The sequence below is a fragment of the Chelonia mydas genome, chromosome 3 (assembly GCF_015237465.2).
Source record: "Chelonia mydas isolate rCheMyd1 chromosome 3, rCheMyd1.pri.v2, whole genome shotgun sequence".
In the NCBI taxonomy this organism is placed as follows: domain Eukaryota; kingdom Metazoa; phylum Chordata; order Testudines; family Cheloniidae; genus Chelonia; species Chelonia mydas.
Genome location: NC_057851.1, coordinates 57,401,265 through 57,418,458, shown reverse-complemented (window position 1 = coordinate 57,418,458; position 17,194 = coordinate 57,401,265). Strand labels below are relative to the sequence as shown.

The 17,194-nt window shown below is 45.0% G+C and overlaps 1 protein-coding gene across 3 annotated transcripts in view; it reads left to right on the top strand.

Moving 5' to 3' along the window:
* Nucleotides 1–17,194, top strand: part of FILIP1 (filamin A interacting protein 1) — a 167,776-nt gene that overhangs the window by 49,523 nt on the left and 101,059 nt on the right. For all 3 annotated transcript variants that reach the window (XM_027819192.3, XM_007056804.4, XM_037894339.2), the window contains exon 2: nucleotides 11,813–12,091. In XM_027819192.3, the coding sequence (XP_027674993.2) occupies nucleotides 11,819–12,091 (273 nt within the window). In that variant the 5' untranslated portion in view covers nucleotides 11,813–11,818. The remainder of the gene's footprint in view (nucleotides 1–11,812; nucleotides 12,092–17,194) is intronic.

Genomic DNA, 17,194 nt, shown 5'->3' with positions numbered 1-17,194 from the left:
AGGGTGCAGCAGCAGCTTGGTAAAGAGGTTTCCACTTTGAAAATAAAGTCCTGTTGAAGCTTGTTAGTACCTTGTCTGGTTGATACAACATGTCCACACCAGCCGATGTAGCGCTGTAGTGTAGACTTGCCCTGCGACTGGGCCCTTTGGCTTAGTTCTCCTATTTCTCACCATGGCTCTTTCAGCAAGTCCAAAAGAACCTGAATTCCTGTCAGAGACACTATCCCTTTGAGAGAGATGTTAGCAGTGACAACCTGTTCAAAACAAGCCAGCAGTTATTAGTCAAAGGAAAGACAGTATGTAGGTCCTTAGGTTAGAATGGAAAAGAAAAGCGTGCAAGAGTGTCTATGGTAGCAATCCAACCTGCCTCTCCTGCCCAAGCATCCTGAATTCAAATCCATTACACTAAGCAGCAGAGTTCTTATGTCTGACCCCTAACATCCCAGTTCCTTGTTTCAAGCTTTAGACAAGCTGTTTTCACATGTTCAGCCTCCCTTGATTGGCAGTCATTCAAAATTTAATTGCTGCGTTGGTCCCAGTATAGCAGAGAGACAAGATGGGTGAGGTAATATCTTTTATTGGACCAACTTCTGTTGGTGAAAAAGAGACAATCTTTTGAGCTTATACAGCGCTCTTCTTCAGTGCTATGTAAGCTCAAAAGCTGGTCTCTTTCACCAGCGGAAGGTGGTCCAATAAAAGGTATTACCTCATACACATAGGCGGCAAGCAATAGGGGCAAGGGAGGCTAAGCCTCTCCAAACCTTGCGCTGCTGTGGGGGGTGGGTGGGGAGCAGTGGCAGATTTGGGGCCCCCAGAAAAATCTCCCCCCACCACGGTCCTGTGGCTGGAGGAGCTCTTGATCCCCTCTGTGGCAGTAGGGGAACAGAGCTTTTCCGGTCTCAGGGCCGCAGTGGGGGAGGGGAGTGGTGGTGGAAGGAGTGAGCAGAGGCCAGGGCCTCAGGGTGGAAAAGGTGGAGTGGGGGCAGAACGTGGGCGGAGCTGCAGGCATAAGGGGCAGAATGGGAGAGGGGCTCCAAGCTCCAGCCAGGCAGAGAGCTCTGCCATGTGGGGGCCAACCTCTCAGCCTCCCCGCCACGGCCCTGACCGAGCTCTCAGCCCCCTGGCCGGGGTGATAGGAGGGAGGGTCCGAGAGCAGTGAGCGGGGATGGAGCCTTGGTCGGAAGAGCTGGGACAGGGGGCTAGCCTCCTCAAGGGGAAGCTTCACCCGCTACCCATGCTTATCCATCTTGTCTCATTAAAAGTAATGTCCAGTTTTTGGTCGTCCTTTATATCGCCACGGTAACTCCATTCATATGTTGTTGAAGTCCTTGATAGCTCATTCATACCAACCCAGACATGCTTACCTGACCAACACTCTGATTTCCCTGTCCCAGAGGCAAATACACAATACACAAGTAAGTGGGAAACTGAGTCATACATATTTTTTCATTTAAAATAATGCAGAAATTTCTCATATCCAGCACACATTTTATTGGTGAGAAAAGAAAATCAAAAAGGTATACAAATAAATAATTTGATTTAAAAATATGAGAAAAAGAGAGAAATTAAGGCAGCCAATACTGCACCTCAGAGAGCAGGTCTTTTTCTACTTTTTTAAAGTGTTTTCTAGCAACATAAAAAGTTCTTGTTCACCAAAGTAGGTTAGGGGATGTTTAGCCATCCATTCCACTGATAGTAGAAAGCAGTAATATACATTAGATACCAATATATTTTATACTATACACCCCCCACCCCCATTCTGTTTGTCAGAAACCAGACAGTGCCAATAGGGCCAAATCCAGGTTCTCCGTGCCTGCTGTGCTCCCTGACATCAGCAGTGCTGTTCCAATGCATTGGGCAGGCAGGACGTGGAGCCTTGCACAGGGGCCGTGAACCACTTGCATGGGTTTCACTGCACTCATGCTCACAGAGGAGTTTAGGCTGGCAGAAAGAGGCAGGGGTGTGACCTGTGGATCCATCAGCTCTTCTCCCTACCTCATGGAGCACTGCTGGTGTTATTTCAAATAGAGCAGCCATGCAGTGCCCTGGGGGAGAGGGCACTCCCTCCCTGGTCCCGGTGAAGATCATCAGCCTGCAGCTTGGTTATCTAAGCACCAAGGCAAGAGTTTGTCCTGTGATACCTAGTGTACAGATACCTGTAGTTAAACAAGCACCTGACATCCTCCATCACAAAAGGACATGATCTTTCAATCCCCCTCTCCCCCCTGATAAATTACTTTACATTTGGTAAAGGTAAAAGGAATAAAACCCTCGTATTTAGTCTGATTTTTCAGATGTACAGGTAGTCTGTGACCCATAAGAGAAGAAGAAAGGCAGCTAGAGAGCATAGTGGGGTAGTGCTCTAGCCTTTTTTATTCCTGGAGATTTAGGAAACTGCAGAACTACAAAGGGTTAACGTTTGTTCCGTTCTTCATAGTGTTAGTCATTAGGGTTACATTCTCTTCTGGCTACATGTGTAGCATAACTCAAATTGGCATCGGAGTGTTTTGTAAAACCAAAGCCAGGGATGACTCAAATCTGTGTTTCATAGTACCCGAATGCCAAACTTTGAGGGAGAGGAATTTCGAGAAATGGCTTCAGGTTGGACTCATCTCTAAAAAGCCTTTTGTAGGACATACATGCAGCGTATTGTTAGCCTGTCACAGAAACACAGCACTCCCGTATGGTGTTTCTCTTCTTCAGATCTACTGTTAATCTTCAGATGACAATTTGTGTCCACAGCCAATGACCATAGTATGAGTCCAAATCAGCAGTCTTTTTTTGAACTCTCACGCTATTTTTTGTTTTGAGAAGAGAAACCACTATATAGCCAAAATCAGCATGTTTGATTATCATAAGGACTGTCTGCTAGGTTCAGAGAAATCTTTGCATGATCTGATTCTAATAAACCCACAGCTAATGTAACAATATATTCCAATCTGGCCTGTTATTCCAGGAACCCTAGTGAGGTTATATAACAATGGATAGGAGAAAAAGGGTTGGAAAAACGGATAGTCTATCCTCTCCTGACATTCTACTCAGCAAATTACTCACAAAGATTTCTTACAATAAAAGGAAAGAACATTTCAAAAAAACTTGTATGTGTTAACTTTTGAAAACTGAAGAATCTATGTATGCCCAGAACAATAATATAGGTTCCAGTAAATAATCACAGCATTCATCTTTTCCTTATTATTTATAGGACACTCTACTGTGGCCTACGCCACTTCCTGCAGCGCCCATTGGCCAGGAACAGCGAACCGCAGCCACTGGTAGCTGCGGGCAGCCATGCAAATGTGAACAAACTGTCTGGCGGCCTGCCAGTGGATTACCCTGACGGGCTGCGTGTGGCCCGAGGGCCGCAGGTTGCCCACCACTGCTCTAAAACCATGAAATCATTCACTCTCAAGTCTAAACCATGAAAAATGTTTTAGGTGCTCTTGTGGCTGGAGGCTGCACACCAGAGGGACTCAAAAGGAAATACATAGAAAATAGAGACAAAGTAAATCCCAAGTGCTCCGTCTTGGAGAGGAAACATGGTTATGGAGTTTAAAACCCATTACAACCAAACAAATTGAGTAGCCCTATCTGAAAGGAAACATAGTACAGTGTTTATTTTTCCATTACAAACCTGAGACCCAAAAGATTTCCTGAACTCCTCAGGTATTGTTCATGATCATAATGGAGATCTGTTTTTAGAAAACATAGTTCTTGTGATAAATCTAAACTGTCTGGTGAATAATATACTGTGTAGGCTTTCAGGAAGTTAGTAGCTATTGTATACCTGTATCACATATTGTCTGGGTGGAAATAACCCTACAATGCAAGCAACCTCATTACGAGACTCTCTTGCTTAAAAACACTGGGCTGGATTCTCTTCTCAGGATAGACTTCATTGAATTCAACAGCATTAAACCAGTATATAACAGATGAAAATGAAAAAAAACCAATCAGGCACACTGTGAATGACATTACGAAAAATTAAGGCTAATCTAAACAAGATATTTATAGCAGTGTCTAGAATCAACTTAAGTGTAAATCCTTCTAGGCTCTATGTGAGGGTATGTCTACACTACAAAATTAGGTCGAATCTATAGAAGTCGGTTTTTTAGAAATTGTTTTTATATATTCGAGTGTGTGTGTCCCCACAGAAAATGCTCTAAGTGCATTAAGTGCATTAACTCGGCAGAGTGCTTCCACAGTACCGAGGCAAGCGTCGACTTCCGGAGTGTTGCACTGTGGGTAGCTATCCCACAGTTCCCGCAGTCTCTGCTGCCCATTGGAATTCTGGGTTGAGATCCTAATGCCTGATGGGGCTAAAACATTGTCGCGGGTGGTTCTGGGTACATATCGTCAGGCCCCCGTTCCCTCCCTCCCTCCGTGAAAGCAGCAGCAGACAATCGTTTCGCGCCTTTTTTCTTGAGTTACCTGTGCAGACGCCATACCATGGCAAGCATGGAGCCCGCTCAGGTAACCGTCACCGTATGTCTCCTGGGTGCTGGCAGACGTGGTACTGCATTGCTACACAGCAGCAGCAACCCATTGCCTTGTGGCAGCAGACGGTACAATAGGACTGGTAGCCATCATCGTCATGTCCGAGGTGCTCCTGGCCACGTCGGCCAGGAGCGCCTGGGCAGACATGGGTGCAGGGACTACATTAGAAGTGACTTGACCAGGTCATTCTCTTTAGTCCTGCAGTCAGTCCTATTGAACCATCTTATGGTGAGCAGGCAGACGATACGGATTGCTAGCAGTCCTATTGTACCATCTTCTGCCAGGCAGGCAAGAGATGTGGATGGCTTGCAGTCCTTCTGTACCGTCTGCTGCCAGCCAAAGATGTAAAAGATAGATGGAGTGGCTCAAAACAAGAAATAGACCAGATTTGTTTTGTACTCATTTGCTTCCCCCCACTCCCCCGTCTAGGGGACTCATTCCTCTAGGTCACACTGCAGTTACTCACAGAGAAGGTGCAGCGAGGTAAATCTAGCCATGTATCAATCAGAGGCCAGACCAACCTGCTTGTTCCAATAAGAACAGTTACTTAGGTGCACCATTTCTTATTGGAACCCTCCGTGAAGTCCTGCCTGAAATACTCATTGATGTAAAGCCACCCCCTTTGTTGATTTTAATTCCCTGTAAGCCAACTGTCAAGGTTCCTCCCCCACTCTGAACTCTAGGGTACAGATGTGGGGACCTGCATGAAAAACCTCCTAAGCTTAGCTTTACCAGCTTAGGTCAAAACTTCCCCAAGGTACAAAATATTCCATCCTTTGTCCTTGGATTGGCCGCTACCACCACCAAACAAATACTGGTTACTGGGGAAGAGCTGTTCGGACACGTCTTTCCCCCCAAAATACTTCCCAAAACCTTGCACCCCACTTTCTGGACAAGGTTTGGTAAAAAGCCTCACCAATTTGCCTAGGTGACTACAGACCCAGACCCTTGGATCCTAAGAACAATGAACAATCCTCCCAACACTTGCACCCCCCCTTTCCTGGGAAATGTTGGATAAAAAGCCTCACCAATTTGCATAGGTGACCACAGACCCAAACCCTTGGATCTGAGAACAATGAAAAAAGCATTCAGTTTTCTTACAAGAAGACTTTTAATAAAAATAGAAGTAATTAGAAATAAGAAATCCCCCCTGTAAAATCAGGATGGTAGATACCTTACACGGTAATTAGATTCAAAACATAGAGAACCCCTCTAGGCAAAACCTTAAGTTACAAAAAAGATACACAGACAGAAATAGTTATTCCATTCAGCACAATTCTTTTCTCAGCCATTTAAAGAAATCATAATCTAACACATACCTAGCTAGATTACTTACTAAAAGTTCTAAGACTCCATTCCTGGTCTATCCCCGGCAAAGACAGAATATAGACAGACACACAGACCCTTTGCTTCTCTCCCTCCTCCCAGCTTTTGAAAGTATCTTGTCTCCTCATTGGTCATTTTGGTCAGGTGCCAGCGAGGTTACCTTTAGCTTCTTAACCCTTTACAGGTGAGAGGAGCTTTCCCCTGGCCAGGAGGGATTTCAAAGGGGTTTACCCTTCCCTTTATTTTTATGACACCAACCCTGTAAGCCATGTCGTCAGTCGCCCCTCCCTCCGTCAGAGCAATGGCAGACAATCGTTCCCCGCCTTTTTTCTGTGCGGACGCCATACCAAGGCAAGCATGGAGGCCACTCAGCTCACTTTGGCAATTAGGAGCATATTAAACACCACATGCATTATCCAGCAGTATATGCAGCACCAGAACCTGGCAGAGCGATACCGGGCGAGGAGGCGACGTCAGCGCGGTCTCGTGAATGATCAGGACATGGACACAGATTTCTCTGAAAGCATGGGCCCTGCCCATGCATGCATCATGGTGCTAATGGGGCAGGTTCATGCTGTGGAACGCCGATTCTGGGCTCGGGAAACAAGCACAGACTGGTGGGACCGCATAGTGTTGCAGGTCTGGGATGATTCCCAGTGGCTGCGAAACTTTCGCATGCATAAGGGCACTTTCATGGAACTTTGTGACTTGCTTTCCCTTGCCCTGAAGCGCATGAATACCAAGATGAGAGCAGCCCTCACAGTTGAGAAGCGAGTGGCGATAGCCCTGTGGAAGCTTGCAACGCCAGACAGTTACCGGTCAGTTGGGAATGAATTTGGAGTGGGCAAATCTACTGTGGGGGCTGCTGTGATGCAAGTAGCCCACGCAATCAAAGATCTGCTGATATCAAGGGTAGTGAGCCTGGGAAATGTGCAGGTCATAGTGGATGGCTTTGCTGCAATGGGATTCCCTAACTGTGGTGGGGCCATAGACGGAACCCATATCCCTATCTTGGCACCGGAGCACCAAGCCGGCAAGTATATAAACAGCAAGGGGTACTTTTCAATAGTGCTGCAAGCTCTGGTGGATCACAAGGGATGTTTCACCAACATCAACGTGGGATGGCCGGGAAAGGTACATGATGCTCGCATCTTCAGGAACTCTGGTCTGTTTCAAAAGCTGCAGGAAGGGACTTTATTCCCAGACCAGAAAATAACTGTTGGGGATGTTGAAATGCCTATAGTTATCCTTGGGGACCCAGCCTATCCCTTAATGCCATGGCTCATGAAGCCGTACACAGGCAGCCTGGACAGTAGTCAGGAGCTGTTCAACTACAGGCTGAGCAAGTGCAGAATGGTGGTAGAATGTGCATTTGGATGTTTAAAGGCGCGCTGGCACAGTTTACTGACTCGCTTAGACCTCAGCGAAACCAATATTCCCACTGTTATTAGTGCTTGCTGTGCGCTCCACAATATCTGTGAGAGTAAGGGGGAGACGTTTATGGCGGGGTGGGAGGTTGAGGCAAATTGCCTGGCTGCTTGTTAGGCGCAGCCAGACACCAGGGTGGTTAGAAGAGCACAGGAGGGCGCGGTCCGCATCAGAGAAGCTTTGAAAACCAGTTTCATGACTGGCCAGGCTATGGTGTTTGCTTCTCCTTGATGAAACCCCCCACCCCTTGGTTCACTCTACTTCCCTGTAAGCTAACCACCCTCCCCTCCTCCCTTCGATTACCGCTTGCAGAGGCAATAAAGTCATTGTTGCTTCACATTCATGCATTCTTTATTCATTCATCACACAAATAGGGGGATGACTACCAAGGTAGCCCAGGAGGGCTGGTGGAGGAGGGAAGGAAAATGCCACACAGCACTTTAAAAGTTTACAGCTTTACAATTTATTGAATGCCAGCCTTCTGTTTTTTGGGCAATCCTCTGTGGTGGAGTGGCTGGTTGGCCGGAGGCCCCCCCACCGCGTTCTTGGGCGTCTGGGTGTGGAAGCTATGGAACTTGGGGAGGAGGGCGGTTGGTTACACAGGGGCTGTAGTGGCAGTCTGTGCTCCACCTGCCTTTGCTGCAGCTCAACCATACACTGGAGCATACTGGTTTGATCCTCCAGCAGCCTCAGCATTGAATCCTGCCTCCTCTCATCATGCTGCTGCCAGATTTGAGCTTCAGCCCTGTCTTCAGCCCACCACTTACTTTCTTCAGCCCGCCACTTACTCTCTTCAGCCCGCCACCTCTCCTCCCAGTCATTTTGTGCTTCCCTGCACTCTGACATTATTTGCCTCCACGCATTCGTCTGTGCTCTGTCAGTGCGTTTTTTTTTTCTTTCTAATCTTCACTAGCCTCTGGGAAGGAGAAGATCCTGTGATCATTGAAACACATGCAACTGGTGGAGAAAAAAAAAGGGACAGCGGTATTTAAAAAGATACATTTTATAAAACAGTGGCTACACTCTTTCAGGGTAAACCTTGCTGTTAACATTACATACATAGCACATGTGCTTTCGTTACAAGGTCGCATTTTGCCTCCCCCCACCACGTGGCTACCCCCCTCAACCCTCCCCCCTCCCCGTGGCTAACAGCGGGGAACATTTCTGTTCAGCCACAGACAAACAGCCCAGCGGGAACGGGCACCTCTGAGTGTCCCCTGAAGAAAAGCACCCTATTTCAACCAGGTGACCATGAATGATATCTCACTCTCCTGAGAATAACAGAGAGATAAAGAACGGATGTTGTTTGAACGCCAGCAAACATACACTGCAATGCTTTGTTGTACAATGATTCCCGAGTACGTGTTACTGGCCTGGAGTGGTAAAGTGTCCTACCATGGAGGACGCAATAAGGCTGCCCTCCCCAGAAACCTTTTGCAAAGGCTTTGGGAGTACATCCAGGAGAGCCGCAAATGCCAGGGCAAATTAATCCTTTCACATGCTTGCTTTTAAACCATGTATAGTATTTTAAAAGGTACACTCACCGGAGGTCCCTTCTCCGCCTGCCGGGTCCAGGAGGCAGCCTTGGGTGGGTTCGGGGGGTACTGGCTCCAGGTCCAGGGTGAGAAACAGTTCCTGGCTGTCGGGAAAACTGGTTTCTCCGCTTGCTTGCTGTGAGCTATCTACAACCTCCTCATCATCATCATCTTCTTCTTCATCCCCAAAACCTGCTTCCCTGTTGCCTCCATCTCCATTGAAGGAGTCAAACAACACGGCTGGGGTAGTGGTGGCTGAACCCCCTAAAATGGCATGCAGCTCATCATAGAAGCGGCATGTTTGGGGCTCTGACCCGGAGCGGCCGTTCGCCTCTCTGGTTTTCTGGTAGGCTTGCCTCAGCTTCTTAAGTTTCACGCGGCACTGCTTTGGATCCCTGTTATGCCCTCTGTCCTTCATGCCCTGGAAGATTTTGACAAAGGTTTTGGCATTTCGAAAACTGGAACGGAGTTCGATAGCACGGATTCCTCTCCCCATACACCGATCAGATCTCGTACCTCCCGTTCAGTCCATGCTGGAGTTCTTTTGCGATTCTGGGACTCCATCATGGTCACCTCTGCTGATGAGCTCTGCATGGTCACCTGCAGCTTGCCACGCTGGCCAAACAGGAAATGAGATTCAAAAGTTCGCGGTTCTTTTCCTGTCTACCTGGCCAGTGCATCTGAGTTGAGAGTGCTGTCCAGAGCGGTCACAATGGAGCACTCTGGGATAGCTCCCGGAGGCCAATACCGTCGAATTGTGTCTACAGTACCCCAAATTCGACCCGGCAAGGCCGATTTAAGCGCTAATCCACTTGTCAGGGGTGGAGTAAGGAAATCGATTTTAAGAGCCCTTTAAGTCGAAATGAAGGGCTTCATCGTGTGGACGGGTGTAGGTTTACATCGATTTAACGCTGCTAAATTCGACCTAAAGTCCTAGTGTAGACCAGGGCTAAGATTACCCAGACTGATTTGCCAGTGTACCTTAAGATTTGCATTGTCATTACTGATCTGCTACTTCTGGGTTTTTCATCAACACAGATTGGCAATTATACCAAACTGGTAGTACTTCTGGTGCTGAAAATCATCTCCTATGACTAGAGAACAAAGTGCAAACTAAAGTCAGAAGTGAATTTAGGCAAGTCTGAGAAAAATCTCGGGGCCTGATTCTATTCTTATTAACATGTATATCAAGAGTAATGCTGCTGAAGTCAATAAAATTATACCAGTTTTACCCCAGTATAAGCGATTAGAGAATCAAGCCCTAAGAACGTCAAAGGAAGTCTAGAGGGTATCTAAGATATCGTTATTTACACCTTCCTCCAGGTCACTCAAACAGATTTGTTATACTTATGCTCCATCTAAACTCACTTCCACTCACTTCCACTTATTATATCTTCAACCCCTTTACATGTTAGTTCTGAATCTGCCTACCTAACCCAACCAAGTCTAAGGGAATCTAAATTGGCTCAACTCTCACAAAAAGGGGCCAGAAGACAGGAGTGTAGCACAAAAAGAAACAGGGTGTGTGTAATAAAGTAAGTTGAAGAGACCCCCCTTCCTTTAACTTAAACTTTTTTATGCCTTCTTCTGAATGTTCAGCTTATAAATTACATCAGTTTAAAGTCTTACACATTAATAAGTAGGTCTAAGGAAGTCTGAGTTTTAGGGTGACAAAGTTAACGTAAGGGAGTCTAACTTATACCTCCTTACTCCTTAGCTCTGAATTTGGCCCTGAAACAGGCCTCAAAATTCATTATTACTATTTTATAGTTCTATTACAGTAGCATCCAGAGTCTAAATCATAACTGGAGATTCATGGTGCTAGGCACTGTAAAAATACTTAGAAAGACACAGTCCCTGCGTCAAACACCTTACCTTAGCTAAGTGACACATGAAGGCTGGGAGGGTAGAGATATATGTCCAGATATATACACTTGACTATATTTTGCATTTTATAATTGAGTGCCAACAAATCCTACCTCCTCACCCGAGCCATAACTAACTGGCTGATTTCCTATAGGCACTGAGACCTAGGTGAGTCTCAAAGAGAGATGTGATGGAACAGAGGATAATGACCTTACTGATCAGATCAAGAAGGGAATTGCATGCTTGGAGGGCAGCACAGAAGAAGACACAGAGATGTTTGTGAGAGAAGCTAACAAACTGACAGATGGGGCTGTTCTTGGCAGAGTGAAAACTGCATGGGAGGCAGCTTGGTAAGAGCAGACATGTAGGGATGGACAGTGTGGTAAAGACACTTGAAAGTGAGGACAAACAGCTTCAACTTGGTGTAGTTAAAGGAGGCCCAATGGAAGGATTAAATGGTGTTTCTGTGGTCAGAGTGACATACAGAATAGATTATTTCAACAGCTCCATTTAGTATGAACCCAGGAAGGTGACGTAGGTGTTAGGGAGGGATGGAGAGGTTGATGTCACAATAATCAAGACTGGAAATGATGAAGAGTGTCTGCATAAGAGGGTTATCTCAGTTACCAACATTGAACCCAACACGCCACAGTTGAGAAGCTAGTTTGTCACATTCCGCCTCACTCTGTCTCTTAGAAAACTTACACTCAAGGTATATGCTTTTATAAATGTTAAGTACAGTCTTATCTTTCAGCTAACTCTCATGTTAAATCAAGATGTGCCTCCAAATCCTGGTGTTCTCATTTTTTCTTACAGTGAGCCAACAGAATGCTGAACGATAAAATAAAGAGACTGGAAAATTTTAGTTACCAGTTTCCCACATCATTTCAAGCACCGCAGAATGCAACTCATCTCAGTATGGTTACCATGTTTTAAGGCTCTATTAAGTTTATAATCAATATTTTGATTCATCGGCTTCCAAAGACAAACTTATTGACATGGGGGAGCTTTTCAGCACTTTTGCACTGAGCATAACATTAATCTTGGTATTCAGAATGAAAAGATGGCTCTTCCTCTTGACAATAATTCTGCTGTAGATCGAGTGTTCGTGTAAATAGTTTTACATGCTTAGAAAATGCATCTTTATAATTTTCTCTCTCTAGGTGGGGATGAGATCCCGAAACCAAGGTGGAGAAAGCTCTCCTAATGGGCATTTCTCCAGTTCTAAGCCCATTGTCAGCAATGCAGAGAATGAAAACCTTCAGGAAGATGCCAAGAAACAGAACAAATCTCATCAAAAGGAAGAGGAGGTCATGGTCTCAGGGACTGTAAAACGACACCTAAAATCACCAGCACCTGGTGAACGAAAGAACAAGAAATCCATAGAACTTTCTAAAGAGGACTTAATCCGGCTCCTCAGTATAATGGAAGGAGAATTGCAGGTAAATAAAACATCCTCTCTCTTATATAACTCTTCTGTGTCTTCTCCTTGTTACACTCTTCTCTGTGGGTATGTTTGCCCTTGGAATTGGGGAGATAATTCCCAGCTCCAGGAGACGTACTCACGCTAGACGTACTCACACTAACCCTCACCAAGCTATTGTACTAAATATGGCATGTAGCCACAGCAGGGCAAGCAGTGGGACAGGCTAGCTGCCCTGAGTACCTGCCAGTGAGACACCCTAGGCAGACACTTAGGGCAGATAGCCCCTCCTGCTGCTCATGCTGCCATGGCTACACTATATTTTTAGCATACTTACTCAGTAAGAGCTAGTGCGAGGATGTCTCTTGCAGCTATGCATCACACCCCCAGCTCCAAATGTAGATGTACCTTGAGAGACTTGGATCTCAACATTGGCACACAAATTTAAGACAAAGGACTCCAAAGGAGGAGTAATCACAAATGGGATTGAGTGGGTTGAGGTGTTTAGTGCAGAAGTCACTATTAAGTACAGCCTTATTGAAATCCTCATTAGTGATTTGCAGATACTAAAGTGGGAGGAGTTGCAAACACCAGTCAGAAGAGAAAGAGAAATACTAAGAGGCCTAAAGAGATTAGGCATGTGGGCAGAAAACAACCAAATGAGATTCAGATGCAAACAAGTACAATGGGGGAAACAACCCAGAAGACAGTTATTCAGTGCAAGGGAGAAACCTGGAAATCAGTAATGCTGGAAAAGAACTTGAGGTGACAGTGGGGCAATACATGAAACAATTTAGCCTTTTATACTGCACTTGTGTTCATATTTGTGAACCACAGCAACATTCCAAAAGCTATGCCAATTTTCCTGGCTGAGTTGACACATTTACCTACAGATGGGATGGTGCTATAACAGGGGGAATGGGATTTCTTTTCATAGTGGCGTCCCCTCTCTGCATTTCTCCTAACAGTATCCATGTGCAGTTTAAATGAGCTCAGCTTTTTATCATCCCCAGCCCCTTCTTTCCAGTGAACCACTATTACACAGCACTTTGTTATGCCCTGCTTTTCCTGAAAGCCACATTCGCTGGACTTTTCCTTTAGTTTTGGACTGATCCCCATTGCCTCCCCGTTAATCCACTGGCAGGACACAATTATGTTGTGAGTGATCAACCAATGAGAAACCTGGGTTACACCACCACTGCAAAAATATCAGGCCTGAGCTCATTACTGAACACTATTATTCCATCCAGTATTTCATCACCAAAATACCAAGGCACAGTCTAAGGTGCATTGATTGGTTGCTTTCTTAGTAGATATGTATAAAAGAAAAATAATCTTGTCAGCAGAGAAGAGAAACCAGCTTTTTTTTTTTTTCATTTAGCGGCAGAAACTAAATTGTTCTTTGGTTTTCAACTTTAATTTGTCACAAACAAAAGGCACCTTTCCAGAGGAATACAACTATAATTTTTCTATGGCAATGGAAATAAAGAGAATGCAATTCTGTCTGATTCAGTTTTACAAAAAGTCATGCTATTGCTTCTGGGGCAGAATTTCACAAGCCATGTGTACTGTTAAAAATGGGAAGATTTCACCTTGGATGAGATTTGCAACTATGTTTGAAAAGATCAGTGTTAATTTTTGCAAAGCAAAACTGTCACGCACAGCTGTCGTGTTGAATGCAGTCTGCTCTGATCACTCATTTAGCATATGTATAGTTTCCTGAAAGATTTAAGCAGAAATCAGTTCAATGGTTTGCATGCACCACTGATGGGGGAGGGATGAAGTACACTTCTGTGGTGAAGACACAAGCCTACGTGGCAGGAGATTTGCTTCTATTCTTGGCTCTGTTGTAGAATCCTGTCTAACTTCGGTTAAGTCACTTACAGCCTGATCCCCAGTGCTTAATTTGTGCTGGGGCTTGCCAGGACTCAGTCCCGGCACTGCTAGGCTCGGCAGTTCATAGCCCCAGCACCTCTGGGCTTCTGTAGACAGCGCTGCTGCCAGCCACAGCACAGATGTAAGGGTGGCAATACACCATACCATGCCACCCTTACTTCTGTGCTGCTGCTGGCAACGGCACTGCCTTCAGACCTAGGTGCCCGGTCAGTAGCTGCCACTCTCTGGCTGCCCAGCTCTGAAGGCAGCATCGCTGGCAGCAGCAGTGCAGAAGTAACAGTACCACTCTCCCGCCACCCAGCTTGAGCCCCGCCACCTCTTTCGTTACAAATTAAGCATTGCTGATCCTGCTGCCATTCACGTAAATTCCTGTGGACTTCACTGGAGCCCAGCAGGGTCTTCACTTTGCATTGAGGGAGCAGAAAGATTAAAGGCCCATCCATCCACCCGTTATCCTCATATGGCAACTGAGCACAATCATCATCTGAACTGCAGTAGCATCCAAAGTTCTCAGTCAAAATTGTAGTCCATTGTACTAGTCACTATTCAAACAAATGAATAGTCCCTGCCACAAAGAGCTTAGAATCTACTGATACTTACCTACCCCACAAGAGGCCTGTGAAGCTAAATTTGTTCAAGTCTGTGAAGCACTTTGAGATCCTCAGGAGGAAGGTGCTATTGGAGTGGAAAGTATAAATTGTTAATCTGCAGGGTTTTTAATATAGCTTCAGAAACCAATTTGAATTATTTACCCAGTTATGCTAAATGCATTGAATTGTTAATGGAGTGGGCAGGCCAAAGAAGCCTGGCTTGAGATGAAGGTCTGGGCTTTGTGATTATAAATGAGGACATGCCAAAGAAGAATCATGCCAGAGTGAATATACTGGCATTACTCCCTGGCTGTCACAGTGACCTACTACACTGTATCATTTTACGTATTTTCTTTTTCAGATGTGTATTGTCAACTGTAGTGGCTTGACTAGTGTTTTGATTCATAGAGCCAAATCAAACTCTGGGATTAGCTTGGTCTTCAAACCTTCTGGATTGCCCAAGTTACATTACTTAGCTGATCTCCAGAACAAGAGACTCCTGTTAGCCCCAGCTCTGGTGCCATGGTTTAGATGCTTTATAAAGCACCTTTCCTACTCAAGATATCGAGACAGGGTCCAGGACACACAAAATGGGGTGTACAGCCTTGTCTTTGGAAACCATTTAAACACCAGCAGAACAAACATCATATAGACACATGTGACAAGGTTTTGTTGAGAGAATGACTGCAGGCTTTGCATCTAGGATTAACCAATATCTTTGCAAAAAGTGCCATAAAGTCTTTAACATCTACAAGGCAACTGATCTAATTTATCAGACTTCTAACAATGCAGTGACCTCCCAGTACTCTGTTGCATTGCTGTCAGTACTGATAATGAGACCTTAGTATGGGACGTGAATCCCTCGCTTCTGCTCCAGGGGCTGAAAATGCTAACAAGCCATACGGATGTCTCCTAACAGTGATCGTTATAACTTTTTTAAAAAACTACAATGACCTCCAGTAGCTAGCCTGAGTTTTGGTTCCTAGAGCCACGTCAGACACTTTGATTTGTCGGTCCTCAAATTTCCTAGCTTGGCCATATCTAGTTACTGAATTTACAGAAGAATAGAGTTTCATAAACCACTAAAGTCACCAGTGCCTAAACATTGTTCTGTAAGAAAGCAGGAAGAAAAAATGTATATACAAACTTGCAGTAATTAGACTTCTTCCCAATATTCATGGGCAGGGAAGCCTTAAAGACAGCCTCTCCAGGAGGGAATAAGAAATAAACAAGCTCATGCCAGGAACTAATTTAAAAAGCCACACGCCGCTTGATACAATAGTTGTTATTCTGCAGTATCTTACTGCTTACAGAAAGCAAGCAGAGATTATGTAGTCTTTAACCATCCACCTCACGCATAGGGGTGAACAATTTGCAGGGGATGTTTTCCTTATAACAACATGAAAAATGTCTCCAGGTTTTTAAATCATGATTTAAAAATTGATTTAAAAAGAACCTGAACTACAGTCAGACATGAAAGAATAACATCCCTGTAACTGACACTTTCAGTGATTTCGGTGACACAAAAGAAAAGGCATAGATTACCATAACAGAACAGCAGAGGCATCGGGGATCTTTCCAGCTAAGGTGTCATCTTATCTGTGGTGCACAGACTTTAGTCTGATACATATACATGTTTGTATTGGCAAGAAAATATACCCTCTATACTTTCCAAACAGCAGCCATTAATCTACAGAAATACCCACCCCAATGTTAAACATTTCCTGATCAGGGGCCTGAAAGGAAACAGGAAGCAGCATATACACATTTTTACTAGCCTCCCTCCTATTTCGGATTAAAAAAAAAAAATCTCATTTGCAAAGCCAGTACTCCACTAGGAATAGTTAATTTTTTCAAGGAAAATCATTTATGAGCCAGGTTTTTGTCTGTTGCCTGACAGATGTAGGAAACTGTCTACCAAACTTAAAAGCTACACTACCCACCAATTAAAGTAGAAGCACCTTTCAACTCAACCCTCTAGTTATAACCTCTGTGTTAGCATGATTCCTTAGCGTGGCACTGGTATATATCAGACACAGCTCAGAGGTTACGAGTTACATTTGTTTCTTGCACTCTTTAGACAAGCCATGTCTACACTACCACTTTTGTCGGTATAACTTATGTCGTTCGGGAGGGTGAAAAAAACACACCCTGAGCAACATAAGTTACACCAACAGAAGCGCTGATGTGGACAGTGCTATGTTGGCAGGAGAACTTCCCCTGCTGACATAGCTACTGCTGCACGTGAAGGTGATTTTAGTATGTCAACAGGAAAGCTCTCTCCCGCCGGCATAAAGCAGCTACACAAGCCATCTTACAGTGGTGCAGTGCCCCGGTACAGCTGTGCCGCAGTACGCTCGCTAGTGTAGACATGGTCACAGTGGAAAATACTTCTTGAGGCCCTTAGTCTACAGCCAGCTCTATGTGGGTGCAGAGCATGCCTGCGCAGAGCCAGTTACAAGATCAGGGCCTAAATTAATCATTTACGTTAAAATACCAGTTACAAATATTTTTGTCTATTGTAGATTGTATACTGGGGAATGTGAATGTCCATATGATGGATTAAATTTCATTCTTAAAACTCAGAGTGTATGGATTTACCACAAAACAGCTGCCCTGAGAAATCATCATTCTTT